At 40.3% G+C, this 14,374-nt stretch overlaps 1 protein-coding gene across 1 annotated transcript in view; it reads left to right on the top strand.

Moving 5' to 3' along the window:
* Positions 1-14,374, top strand: part of STARD13 (StAR related lipid transfer domain containing 13) — a 167,375-nt gene that overhangs the window by 103,142 nt on the left and 49,859 nt on the right. The window contains exons 2-3 of the mRNA XM_052650353.1: positions 4,729-4,800; positions 7,499-7,580. Coding sequence (XP_052506313.1) covers positions 4,729-4,800; positions 7,499-7,580 — 154 coding nt within the window. The remainder of the gene's footprint in view (positions 1-4,728; positions 4,801-7,498; positions 7,581-14,374) is intronic.

A 14,374-nucleotide genomic window follows, 5' to 3' on the forward strand; every position in this document is an offset into this window, starting at 1 on the left:
CTGAACTGTTTCCTCTTAGCTACCTTGATGTCATCAGCTCAACAGGCAGTATTCACAGAACAGGTATTTTAAAAAATAAGTGTTGTTCTCAAAACAATTTTTTTTTTACCAACAATGCCATGATATGGGAAAATATTCATAGTGTATTTTCTTATATGCAAAAAGTAGTCAACCAAAGATATTACCATCATTACCATTTTGACAAATAACATGTATCTAATTATATAGTAGCAATGGGGCAAGGGTTGACTTTTGTCTTTCATTGTGCCTTTCCGTATTATGAGAAGTTTTTAACACTGAACACGTGTAACTAAGAAACATGATAATACTTTGCAAAAACAGTGTCACAGGCCACAACAGTTTCCACGGTGACTTTGTGCTCATGCCCATCCATGGTCAGCAACTTGGGCAGCCAGTGGGACAGCGTCCCTCTGCTGTGTCTGACTCTGGTTGGTCCTGTCAGGGTCCAAACATGTAGGAAAGGCAGCTGAGGCAAACCTTCCCCCAAGCAGAATCACAGATATGTGATGGAAGAGCATGCCAAGCACCACACTGTCTTCTGGATTTATCAACTGAAAAAGTTTGCTTGATTTTTGTGCACGTCAAGCTACCGATAGAAAAACTGAAAACCTCCCTTTTCAACCAGTTGATTTCAGCCCGCAAACAACTATTGATGTGAGATCCCAAAGCTCCTTGGTCTCCTTGGACTTCGCGGAATGGGGCTCTTTTAGGGAGCAGATCATTCCATGTGGGCAGTGGTGATCAGTTAGTCAGTTCAGTTGCTCAGTCGTGTCCGACTCTTTGCAACCCCATGGACTGCAGCATGCCAGGCTTCCCTGTCCATCACCAACTCCCGGAGCTTGCTCAAACTCATGTCCATCGAGTCAGTGATGCCACCCAACCATCTCATCCTCTGTTGTTTCCTTCTCCTCCTGTCTTCAGTCTTTCCCAGAATCAGGGGTTCTCTTAAGGAGCAGATCATTCCATGTGGGTGGTGGCGATAGAGCCAGGGAATGTGGTTAGAGGGGACCAGGAGTGGTGACCCCACCTGAACCAGTAGAAGAGGCTCTGTTATTGGAGAAAGGGGGAAGGACATTGGGCAGGCAAAAATAGATACTCTAGAGTAAAACAGAAATTATTTTTACATGTAATAATTGCATTGGTTCTATTAAAATCCTATCATGATCCTGAGCCAAACAGAATTTTCTGCGGTAACAATGCAGTAACCATGCCTGAGATCAATAGGCTAGTCGGTCAAGGGCATTCTCTGGTTCCTCCCCACACTTAAGCTTGCTGCAGGAGACGGTTGGTGTTTTGCCTGATAGCCCTGGAGCTGTTGCAGGACCAGGTGTGGGTTGCAAATGGAGAACAAACAAAACCATCAAAATATAATTTTGTGCTGGCTATCAACAGCTCAGCAGAAAAGAGATTTTCACCTTCTCCTCAAATGTCATTTATATCTCATCAGGTAGATATTTGTGAAGTGGTGACAACTGTGAGTAATGATTCCTTCCTAATTCTCCAGTCATTTTGGCCATTGCAGAGTGATATTCCCTGGGAAACATTAGCATTTGGCTGATAGGTGTTAGAAGGCACTGTGCGGAATCGGTAGAAGTTATGTCTGTTTTTCTCCAACTTGATGGGCAAAATCATCTTTGATAGTGGTTAATTATGCTCCATTTTTGTTTGTTTGTTTGCTTTGGTGGTAAACAAGAGTATGTTATGCCCTTACACTGAAATATCAAGAGTTGGGATTTCCTGGTGGTCCAGTGGTTAAGACTTCACACTGACAATGCAGGGATCTTGGGTTCGATCTCTGGTCAGGGAACTAATATCCCACATGCCTTGCACACAACTGAAGCATTAAAAAAAAAAAAAAAGAAAAACAAGCAAACAAAACCCAGAAAATATCAAAAGTTAGGGGGAATGTGTTTGGAAGATATTCCAGATATAGAACAGCACGTTGGCTATGGGAAGTGATGGTTGAGGGGAGGTATCCATCATGACTGGGACATGGCTTCTTCTCATTATTTACTAATTGCAATTTTCTATTGTTTGCCTGGAAAACTTAAAACAAAATGTCTATCCATTGAAAAAAATCAGTTTATTTAACTGGGTTCTGATTAAGATTTGATTATTCATGTTTACATATAGGTAGAGTTTCGGTTCATTATCTGTGTTGCTCTTATGAAAAAACAGAACAAAGTTATGTAGAGAGCCTTTTAAATAAAATCTCCCGGGCTAGCCCAAGCCCTGTTCCACTGCCCAACCAGAGTCTCAGTCCCAAAGAGAGTCTTTCTGTGAGGACCCCTGCTGCCCACCTCTCCCCCAGCTCTCTGTCCTCCTTACCCAGCATCCAGTGGAGTGTGTGCTCTTTTATGAGCTCACTTCCTGCTCCTCTTTGAGCTTCCTGTGTAGCAGAGCTCCTGCCTTCCAAGTCTCCCCCATTTATTCTTAATGGTCTATCTCTCTGGGGCTCTTCTGCTGAACACTGCATTTCGATGACAGTAAAAGCAAAAATAAAGTAGGAAAAGGCATGCTATTCAGCTAGTTGGTGTAACAGAATTTCCTGTTTCCTCTCTGAGACTTGCTGACTCATGACTGTTTAGAGCATGTCTAGAAATCAGGTATTTTCTCATCACTAGGTAGTGTGGTATATTGAAGAAGAAAGCAAATCTGAAGCTTGAAAATTTAGAAGGCAGCAGCCTATCTTTGACCAAGAGTAATCACATTTTCTCCGTGTAACAGTTAGAATGTGTGTGTTCTCCTTCCCCTGAAATACTTGGGTGGTTGTCAAAGTGGAAGCCTTCACATAAGGACTCTCAATGTGTGTTAGTTGCTAAGTTGTGTCTGACTCTTTTCGACTCTATGGACTGTAGCCCACCAGGCTCCTCTGTCCATGGGACTTCCCAGGCAAGAATACTGGAATGGGTTGCCATCTCCTTCTCCAGGGGATCATCCCAATCCAGGGATTGAACCTGGGTCTCACACACTGCAAGCAGATTCTTTACCATCTGAACCACCAGGGAAGCCCAAGGACTCTGAAATGAGTCCTAAATACAACTTTGGAGACTTACAATAATTGCCCTTTCTACCTTTCAAAGGGAAAACCCAAGTTAGCCTATACAGTACAATCCAGCCAATTCATTTTGAACTACAGTCGTGGGGCTCACCCCTCCTCATAGAAAAGCTTTCTGGAGCTTTTGTTTCCAGCTTGGTGTCCCAGATAATTCTGAATAATATGTACAAGGCAGGAATGTGTACCTATTTGGTCGGTGCTGGCAGTAATTATGTAAAAAAATCCTTATGTCAGAGGAAAAAACTCAAGATTTAGAAATTGTCAGTCTCTCAAATGGCGAGGGCTTAGAGGATGCCAAAAGAAGCAGGGACTCTGGCATGGGGGCCACAGCATGCTGTGTCTCCTTGAATTTAATGACATATCTCAACCCATGTCCAACCAAATCAATGGGCCTGTAGGTTTTTGCTCTTCCCTTGGAGCCTGTGGATGATCTGGCCTTTGTTCTGTTTTCCTAACATGGATCAGATAGCTGTCACATTGAACATCGTGCTGCATAGACATTGAGCTTTCAATGTAGGCTGCAGTCTCTGGCCCACTGCTGATGCTAGCATGGACTGTTTCAGTGCAGCGACCTAAGAACACCCTGTACTCTCCAACTTTGGCTACAGGGAGAAATGAACGTCAGAGTAAATGAAAATGCAATGACCTGACCGAGCTCCCTCCCAACAGCAGAGAAAGGGGCCTGGGTAGAGACCTGTTATAATCAGCTGTTTAATTTTGTTTGGAGAACCTAGACTTCTGACAGATGAACTTCTTTTTACCTTGCATTCATATTTATCTAAGAGTTGTGGTTAGGAAATGATCCAGGATTCACAAGGTCAAAAAGTGACCTGGTTCACATACTGGAGACTCTCCCATCTCCCTCCAAGTTCTCCAGGCAGGTGGTCCTGTGCACTCTTGGAACGTCCACACCAAAACTGGTCACCCAAAGGACATATCAACTGCTTGAGGCTGGCTCTCGGAGATTCTAGCAGCCCCATCAAACACCTGTCTCCTTTCCAGATAATCAGCTTCATTCTTGCCTGCTGCACTCTGCAGCTTGAAATCATTGGAATGTGCCTGATGAACGAGCATCTTATTACAAGGAATTTGGAATTAAAGCATTAGTAAAACTAAAGCAATAATAAAACATTGGATTTTTGTAACACATTTCTTCATGAGAAAATGCATTTTCACAAGCCTGCCCAGTTGTATTCATTCTTTCATTATCCCCAGAGTAAAAGAATAAAGGAATGTAGGATAAATAGTCTTAGCTTTATCTTTGAAAGTTAAAAAAAAAGAACCTAAGGAAGTACTTCCTCCTTCTCCCTAGTCCTCGGGTTCCCTAGTGTATAAATAAGACATTTTTCCCTGCCTGAAACTCAGCCTGTAGTTTCAGCCTGTAGCCTCAGTTCGTAGTCTGTGGTTTTGCTATTATCCAAATACTTATAGATTGACATTGAAGATAATCTTAGCAGACATGAAACAAGTACCTTTGTGATGCCTGCTCATTTTACACCCATTTCTGAGTAGGCTACTTGTACAGACTTAGGAGAACAATTTTGCTTTGTAATAACCTTCACAGTGCCCACCAGTTCCTATTGATTGAGGAGGTAGAGGCCAGTGGGTGGTCTGAGACTCAACGCGTCTCCTTTTCTTGTGTTTTTCAGAAATCGAGGCGAAGGAAGCATGTGACTGGCTCCGCGCTGCTGGCTTCCCACAGTACGCTCAGCTATATGAGGGTAGGTTGGGCTTTTCTTCTCTCTTTATAAAGAGAATAAATTCAAAATTTGTCCTGTGGTGCTTTTTGACTTCCAAGTCTTTTCTCAACCATTTTTTCCTGGATTTCTCCTTCCCCCTGCCTTTGCAATGCCCAGGACATAAACTGATGCCAGTTTAGGAATTAGGGTCACTTCCTGAGACTGCTTCACCTTCTGCCTTTGCCTGTTTCTCCTTTCTTTTCTTTTGCTTCTCACTTTCTGCGTCTCATGTCTTTACCACCAATCACAACTCTACCTTTTCCTTCCAGGGTTCTGCCAGCAGCAGCTTTTTTTCTGCACTTCCTCCCTATCCTCTTTCTTGTTTTTTTATCACTGCTCTCAGTTTTATTGAAAGTACAATAAATGAATTGTTGATAAATTTCTTAGAAATAACAAAGCTAATTTATCTTGAGATTTTTACCTCACATGAAAATGTTTAAGACGTGACATGGATCAGATGTTATTTTTCAGGGTTTTGAAAGTAAAATGTTTTTATTGCTAGCATCATACTTTGTTCCATTGATGTTTTCATTGGCAGTTAATAAACTTATTCTCCTATATCTTACTTATATGCACTGCTCAATCACTCAGTGATTTCCCACTCTTTGCAACTCCATGGACTGTAACCCACCAGTCTCCTCTGTCCACGAAATTTTCCAGGCGAGAATACTGGAGCAGGTTGCCACGTCTTACTCCACAGGATCTTCCTGACCCAAGGATAGAACCTACATCTCTTGTGTCTCCTGCATTAGCAGGTGGATTTTTTTTTACCACCATGCCACCTGGGAAGCCCCATATCTTGCCTATACCTAGAGTTATAACCAATGCATCTCCTTCTTGGAGAGTCCTAATGTATCGTGAATTAGTCAGGATCCTAGCAGTAAGCAATGGCACACTCAGGACAATCTGTGGAGGTCTTATTCCTAAAAGTGTTCATGATGGAGGTGTGAGCAGGGCTAAGGAGACCATGAGGAACAGTTCAGGAGCCCGAAGCTTGTAGCAGCCCAAAGCTTATACCCTAGGCCCAAAGCCATAAACAGAAGGTGAGATGCCAGAACCCAGAAGGAGAGAGGATCTCAGAGCAGGCTTAGGAGTAGAGGACACAGCTGTGACGACAGCTCCCCTGGAGAAGACCCAGGAGGGCAGTGCCCTGATGTCACACTCCCTCCTCCCTCCATCTCCAGCTGGGGCTTCCCATTGGCCAAACAAAATAAGGTAGTGGACACGGACCCCACTGAACGCCATCCACACAGCTGATCCTGGGCACAAACCGGGTTACCGAAGAGTGGAGCGTGGATCTGTAGGGCTCAATAGAGCATATCTAGTACACTAAACAATATAGTTTCTGACAGCATAAAATTCACATAGGATGGAAAGAATCAACAAAGTTAACTTTTACTCACTGGCGAATCACACCTACTCACCTAGAAGCTCAGTTTTCTATTTTAAAAAAGCCTACTTCTCTCTGTTAAATTCTTTGAGGATAAAAGAGAGCATATCTATGAGGGTGCTTTGAGGTCTAGAGTTTCTGATAAAAACTTTCATAAAATCATAGCCTTTTAGACAAGAAGGAGGGTCTTACAGTTTTGGTCTAAGCAACCGTTATTCCCACCCTCCACTACCGACTCACTGATTATGAAAGAGAGGCCCAAAAAGGTTAAGTGACTTTTATAAGATTATAAGATGGAAGAGTCAGAATTAAAATCCCAGTCATCATATGCCTTTTATAAATGTAATAAAAATTAGAACAAATACTTTTACAGAAAAGTTACAAGTTTGGAACAGGATTTTGCTACAGAGACTCCTCTGGTGGACCGGTGGACCAGTGGTTACCAATCCACCTTCCAGTGCAGGGGACAAGGGTTCAATCCCTGGTCTGGGAACTAAGATCCTACATGCAACTAAGCCTGTGACCACAACTACTGAGCCTGTGCACTCTGGAACCGTGTGCCACAACTAGAGAGAGGCCTACTCACTGCAACTAAGAGCCAACACAGCCAAAAATAAATAAATAAATTTTTTTTTTTAAAAAGAAAAAGGTTTTGTTACAAAATAAAATACTTGAGACCATTGAGCTGCAGGTATTTTTGGAAACTTCAAAACAGAAATCTGCCAAACTTCTATCCTGATCAGTATCTCATGAACTGATCAGGAGAGAAGTCAGCAACCTCCACCTTAGGTAGATGGTGAGAGTGTAGAAGTTCTCCATGCAGGCAAATGTCTATGATAATGATGAGCTATAAACAGGTAAAAAATACACCTGAAATACAAGAGACACAGGAGACTTGGGTTCAGTCCCTGGGTTGGGAAGATCTCCTGAAGGAGGAAAATGGCAATTCACTCTAGTATTCTTGCCTGAAAAATCCCATGGACAGTGGGGTCATAAAGAATCAGATAAGGCTGAGCAACTGACGCACGCATGGATAAAAATACAGGCATTTAGCAATCCTATCCAAGGTTAAGCACTTGGTTATTTTCATATTGCATGCTTTTTTGTATCCTTAAAAACATTTACTGGGGTTAAAGTAAGCATCCTGCTCTCTAAACATTACCAACACACCCGTCAGTGGAGAGTAACTGCAGTTAAGATTAGCCAGGAGTACAGAAATGTGGTGGCCTGAAGATATCGTTGCTGATTCAGATACAACAAGCCTCATAAACTCCGTTGTCTCTCTTTCAGATTCGCAATTTCCCATCAACATTGTGGCTGTCAAGAACGATCATGATTTTCTTGAAAAGGACCTTGTAGAACCTCTTTACAGGTAAATCATGTGAAATATTTTTGTTTCTTTCAATTGTTAAATGTCTATAATAGTTGTCACTGTATTAAGGGGTGAGTTCAACAACAATTCAGTAAGTCCTTATTGAATGCCTACTGTATACCAGGCTATAAATGTCTTACTGTGAGCATGATCAGTCCCTGGTTTCATGGAATTTGAGTTCTAGTATGAAGCTTCAGACTACAGATTGAGTCAAAGAGACAATGAGTGAGAGAAAAAGAGAGGAGAAGAAGAGATTGTGTTAAATTCTATTTTTAAAAATGTAAAACAAGCTGAGGCTATAGACAGTGATGGAGTGTGTGTGGATTATTGGGAGGAGGAAGCAGGAGGAACCAGAATATGAGTGGTCAGAGAAGGCCTTGTTAAACTTCATGAGTATGTCAAACTTAGCTGTATTTTTTAAGACAAATAATTATATCAGCAAACTGAAATATGTAAGCTCACGTAATTATATCTGCTTTCAGAAATAATTTACACCTTCAGTATGAGATAGGTGATAAAAGGAGAAAAGATGTATATATGAATCCCCTCAAAGAATATATAATCTGGTTGAAGAAATCTAATTGAAGAATTGAAGCATACATGAACAAATAAAACAATTGTAATTTGAGTAATAATGAAAGATGCCAATGCAATCAAATATCTCTGAACAATTAAATGTGCATGAGAGGTCATGTGTGTCTGTAGGAAATTAGCTTGGAAGTTTTTTAACTAAAGCCCTGGAGAGAAGTCAGAGCTGGAAATAAATATTAGCTTCAGGAGGCGAGTCATTTTTCCAAGGCTACAGAGCTAGTAATGGGCTGAACTGACCTTAAACAAGTTTTCATCACTTGTAGTCCAATGTTTTTTCTCGTACATTCTGCATTTGACATACAAAAGATAGCAGTTTAAGAAGAAAGTAGTGATGAGGAAACTTTTGTCAAGATAGGAGAGACAAATGTATGTTAGAATATTGTGAAATAATCATAGGCTTGCTGATTCTTTAGACATATATTTATATTTCTGTGTTTGTAGCTGCTTTCTCTAGGGTTGCTATATGAAGAGAAAATAGAGTCATGTTAGGAAATGGTCTCTGAATGTTCAAGGAAAGCATTGCTGTGGGTTTGCTTATGTGGGTGAAGAGAAGAGAACTCTTCAAATCACAAACTGCAAGGATGAGCTATTTGGATTCGAAAACAAACAAGCGCAAAATGCCATTTGTGAGCAATTATAAGAGGATTGGATAGTTTTGTTGTAATTCTTTAAAGGCAATGAATTGGAAAAGCAGTGTTTTCTCCTCAGGATGTCTGATGCACACCCCAAGCCCTCATGCACCTCAGAACTATTCCACCAGCACCTCATCCTGAGTTTTCCCTCTTAGTTTTAACCAAGAGTATTTTTACTAACCAGTTGACATTTTAAAAAAAGGTTTATTTGTTTATTGGCTGTGCTGGGTCTTCATTGCTGTGAGGGCTTCTCTCTCATTGCCGCGAACGAGGGCTACCCTTCGTTGCCGTGTGCAGGTTTCTCATTGCAGTGGCTTCTCTTGTTGAGGATCACAGGCTCCAGGTGCTCGGGCTTTGGTAGTTGCAGCCTGCGGGCTCAGTAGTTGTGGGTTGCGGGCTCTAGAGCACACGCTTGGTAGTTGTGGTACACGGGCTTAATTGCCCCATGGCGTATGGGATCTTCCCAGATCAGGGATCAAACCCGTGTCCCTTACATTGCAAGGTGGATTCTTAACAGCTGGACCACCAGAGAAGCCACTTGGCACTTTTAAAAGAAATATTTCTTATTGTTAATTGTATTGGATTAATTATCTTTTTCCCAATTGCATTTTCTTGCATACTTATATTTACTTGATTGTCAAATTACGCCTTTTGTTTTTCGCCGGGTTTCGTTGCGATATAATTGACATATGGCACTGTTTATGTTTACGGTGTACAGCGTGATTAGACTTACATACATGATGAAATGTTTCTAATCGATTTAGTGAACATTTATCATCTCATATAGATACACAATTAAAGAAGTAGAAAAAAGAAAACCTTTTTTTCCTTGTGATGAAAACTCTTAGGAATTACTTCCTTAACTTTCAGATGCAAAACACACAGCAGTGTATATTATCTTTATCATTTTGTACTTTACATCTCTACGACTTATTTATCATATAACTGGAAGTTTGTGCCTTTTGACCACTTTGATTTAGTTGCCCCTTCCTCCCACCTCAGGTTGCCACAAATCTGATTTTTTTTTTTCTGTAAGTTTGTTTGTTTGTCTTTGAAATATTAGCCCTACAACACTATGTTAGTTCCTGGTATTCTATATTTCTATAGACTTCAAAATGATCGCCATAGTAAGTTTGGTTGTCATCTATCACTATACAAAAATATTACATAATTATTAACTCTGTTCCCCACACTGTATATTTTATACCTGTGACTCATTTATTTTGTAAATGAAGATTTGCATCCCTTTATCTTCCTCACCTGTATCTCTCCTCCTTCCACCCTCCGATCTGGCAACCTGTTTGCTTTCTGTATCTTTGACTCTGTTTCTATTTAGTTATTTATTTTGTTTTTTAGATTCTACATATAAATGAAATCTATGCAATTAAATTTTTAAATTCAATTTAAAATCATCTCAATTGAAGTTTAAAATCTATATCTTCTTTGAGTCAAGGTGTTCTGTATATATCTGAAGTAAAATTCACTATTTTCAGTTCTTTGAGTTTTGAGAAATGCCTACAATCAGGTGGTCACCACCATAACCAAGATACAAAACAGCTTTATCACCTTTACTCCCTGGTTCACCTCTGTCATCAACTTCTACCCCTGCTTCCAACTCCTGGCAACCACTAATCTGGTTTTTGTGCCTAGTGTTTTGCCTTTTCCAGAATGCTATGTAAGCGAAATCAAACAGTATGTAGGCTTTTGAGTCTGGCTTCATTTTACTTAATACACCTAAGATTCATCTGTGCTGTGTGTATCAATCATTGTCTTCCATTGTGTGGATATACTACTACAGTTTGTCCATTCACCAAATGAATATTTGAGTTGTCACCACTTTGAGTGATTATATGGGCTTCCCTGGTAAAGCGCCTGTCTGCAGTGCAGGAGACCTGGGTTCAGTCCCTGGGTTGGGAAGATCCCCTGGAGAAGGAAATGGCAGCCCACTCCAGTAGTCTTGCCTCAAAAATCCCATGGACAGAGGAGCCTGGTGGGCTACACAAGAGTCGGATACAACTGAGCGACTCCACTTTCTTTCTTTCTTTCTGGGTGATTATATAGCCCTTATAAACATTCATATTCAAGTTTTTGTATAAACATAAGTTTTCATTTCTTTTGAGTAATTTCTTAGGAATGGGGTTTTGGGGTATATTTGATAAGTATATGTTAACTTCATAAGAAACCCACCAAACATTGCCAAAGTGACCATACCATTTTGTACTACCACCAATGATGTATGAGGGTTTCTGTTGCTCCACATCTTTGTTGGTATTGTTTGGTTTTGTTTAGTTCTGTTTTTAAGCATTCTAATAAGTGTCTAGTGTTTCCTTGTCATGATGTAAACTTGCATGTTCTTAATGAGTGATGATGCTGAATGTCTTTTCTTGTGCTTCTTTACCATTCATATATCTTCTTTTGTAAGATATATCTTCTTTTGTCTATTCAAGTCTTTTGCCTGTTTTTAAAATTTGGTTGTTTTGTTTTTTTTTACTGAGTTTTGAAATGTCCTGCCAGCATGTAACTTGTTTTTTTCAGTATCTTAACAATGTCTTTCAAAGAAGTTTTAAGTTGTATTGGAGTCCAATTTATTAACTTTTTTCATGTTTTTACTGTCATACATAAGAAATATTGCCTAACATAAGGTCACTATTTTCTCCTTTGTTTTTCTTCGAGAAATTTCAGTTTTGTGTTTTATGTGTTAGGTGATGATCCATTAATTTTTTATAAGGTACAAAGTATGGATCAAGGTTCATATTTTTGCTTATCAGTATCCCATTGGTTGACCACAATGTTGAAAAGCCTGTGCTTTCCTCACTGAATTGCCTTTCCACTTATATTGTAATCAGTTGACCATATATGCCTGAGTCTGTTTCTAGACTTTCTATTCTGTTCCATTCATCCATGTATCTATTCTTTGATCAATACGGCACTTGATTACTTAGCTTTGTGTATGTCTTGGAATCCAATAGTGTAAGTCCTCCAACTTTGTTCTTCTTTGCCAGGATTATTTTGTCTATTCTAGATCCTCTGCCTTTCCATATAAATTTAGAAACCATTCGTGGATATCTGTTTTTAAAATCCTCTGGAGTATTGATTTGGATTGTGTTGACTCAATAGATCAATTTGGGGATAATTGATATCTTAACAGACAAGTCTTTTGATTCATACACACAGTCCTATTTATTTAGGTCTCCTTTGATTTCTTTCTTTTTAACCCTGACTTGTCATTTTCAGCATATGGGTAATATACATACTTGAAGGTACCTAAGAATTTCATGTTTTGAAGTGCTGGGTTTTTCTTATCATTTCAGTCTCCCATTATTCACTGCTAATATATATATGATATTGTTCATTTTTATTCTGCAGTCTTTCTAAAATTACTCATTAGTTCTAGTAATTTACACATAGATTCTTAAATTTATATTGTGAAATATAAATCAAAGATTACATTATAAACCAAGAATACAAAATCTGTTACATATTTTTAACTCAGGATTGCAAGAGTGAACATTGCTTCTAAATGTGCAGTTCTGTTCATTTGATGATGTATGTGGCTGAGTGGACCACACTTTAAGTGTCAAACATGTGGATGATAAATCCTTATCTGCTCACTGCTGCATGTGATCTAAGGTCCCTTGACTAGGTTCTGGACTTTTCCATTGAAGCTTACTTAAAAAAAAAAACATGCCTTTCAGACGTGTTATAGATTAGCCAGTACAGGAATCATTTCAAGATATAAAGTTGTGAATAATAATAGCTGTCAGCCAGAAAAATCAGAAAGCCTTCTATTGTAGAGGGCTTCCCAGGTGACGCTAGTGGTAAAGAATCCATGTGTCAGTGAAGGAGATGCAGGAGACGTGGGTTCAATCCCTGAGTCAGGAAGATTCCCCAGAGAAGGAAATGGCAACCCACTCCAGTATTCTTGCCTGGAGAATCCCACGGACAGAGGAGCCTGGTGGGCTACAGTCCATGGGGTCGCAAAGAGTCGGACACGACTGAGGGACTGAGCAGGGATGCAACGGCAGATACCACAGTGCCCTTGATAAGGGCTCAGCTTGCATTAGAGTGGCAGAAGGCTGTTGTCATTGGAGTGATTCTTAGGGCAGCTGTGTCGTCCTTATGATGCAAGGAAAGCGTTTGGCTGGCAGTGTGTGAGCTGAGATTCTCAGGGCATAGGAGCAGTAGATAGAGCAGAGGCCAAAGGAGTAGTCTCAGCAGGTGGATCAAAGGACGCCAGTGGAATAGGAAGGCAGAGATGGAGATAGGTTGGCTAAAGGAACACACATGGGATTTCCTTGCCTTCCTTACGAATTCCTTCAAGACACAGATTTCCTGAAAGCAGGCAGAAGGAAGACTTCCAGCCTGAGGGGAGTGACAGCACTTTTAAAATTTTGAGTTTGATGAGTGGTTAATTAGACACTCAGCCACTGATATGGTATGTTATGATTGCTGCCTAGAGAGCAGTAAGGGGTTGTGATTTGATTCGTCTTCTTCCTTGTGCAGTGCAGACACAGTGATGGAGCTGGTCTCATGTTTTATTTTTAAAACTTTGGGAGCTCCACATTTCTCATGCGTATGTGAAACGCTGAGCCAATGCAGAATCCTAAAGGGAGCAGAGAACCATAGCCAGAGGGCAGGTAGCTTCTGCCAGGTAGATAAACAGAGACCAGAGGGCTGACGGTGTCCTACTGTAAATGTTACCCACAAGAATTTTATTCATCTTTGGTTTTCTGAAAGTTTCTCTCATGTATGGACAGACAGACAATGTCCTGCCAGACAATTAATGTCCTGGGTCCCCATTTACACTTTGAGAGTTGTTGAGAAGTGTTAGCCTTTTATAGATTTATAAAAAAAATTGTGGATGGTAGCAAGAACGTTGCTGACAGGGAGGGCTCATGCCTGACGGGGTACATGTGGGTGTGTGGCTCTCATTTGCAGGTCTTGGAAACCAGGCAGGTTTGCTGTCTTTAGTGAAGGTGTGAACCTCCAGAATGGTGATCAGCCCTCACCATTGCTTCTGCAACTCTGCCAGCACCAGTGCGCAGAGGAGTCTGTAAATATCTGTTACTGCCAGTCAGAATAGTAGTGCAGTCTCTGCTGTCTTAGCAACCACATTATAATTCTGTTTTTATGGTTTTTGATTGAATTTTTAATTGAAAAATAATTTCCCTTGTGAGTAATGAAAAGCTAATTGCAAATCTAAAATAGCTGGATGAGCTAATGGAAACTGTAACAGTATCAGAATGTAGGCATAGCCAAGGTATCGCAATACCTTGCAAGGTTTGTCACCTTTAAGGCAAACTGCAGCACACAAAAGCTCCCAAATGAGATTTTCCAGAGGTAGGATGTTCTGTTAGCATTTTGGTTTGGGGTATTTGTTCAGATTGCTGTTAATAACATAGAGCTTTGATGCCCAAGATGATCTCTGAATTTATAATTTAATGTTAGATCTGCCTAACTTATGCTGTTAATAAATACTGATTATAACATGTATAAAACAAAGGCATTCATCTTGCTCAGTGCTGTTTCATGAAGATATGGAATTGACTAAGGTTACAGTTCATCTGTCAC

This window comes from Budorcas taxicolor, chromosome 12 (assembly GCF_023091745.1).
Source record: "Budorcas taxicolor isolate Tak-1 chromosome 12, Takin1.1, whole genome shotgun sequence".
NCBI lineage: Eukaryota > Metazoa > Chordata > Mammalia > Artiodactyla > Bovidae > Budorcas > Budorcas taxicolor.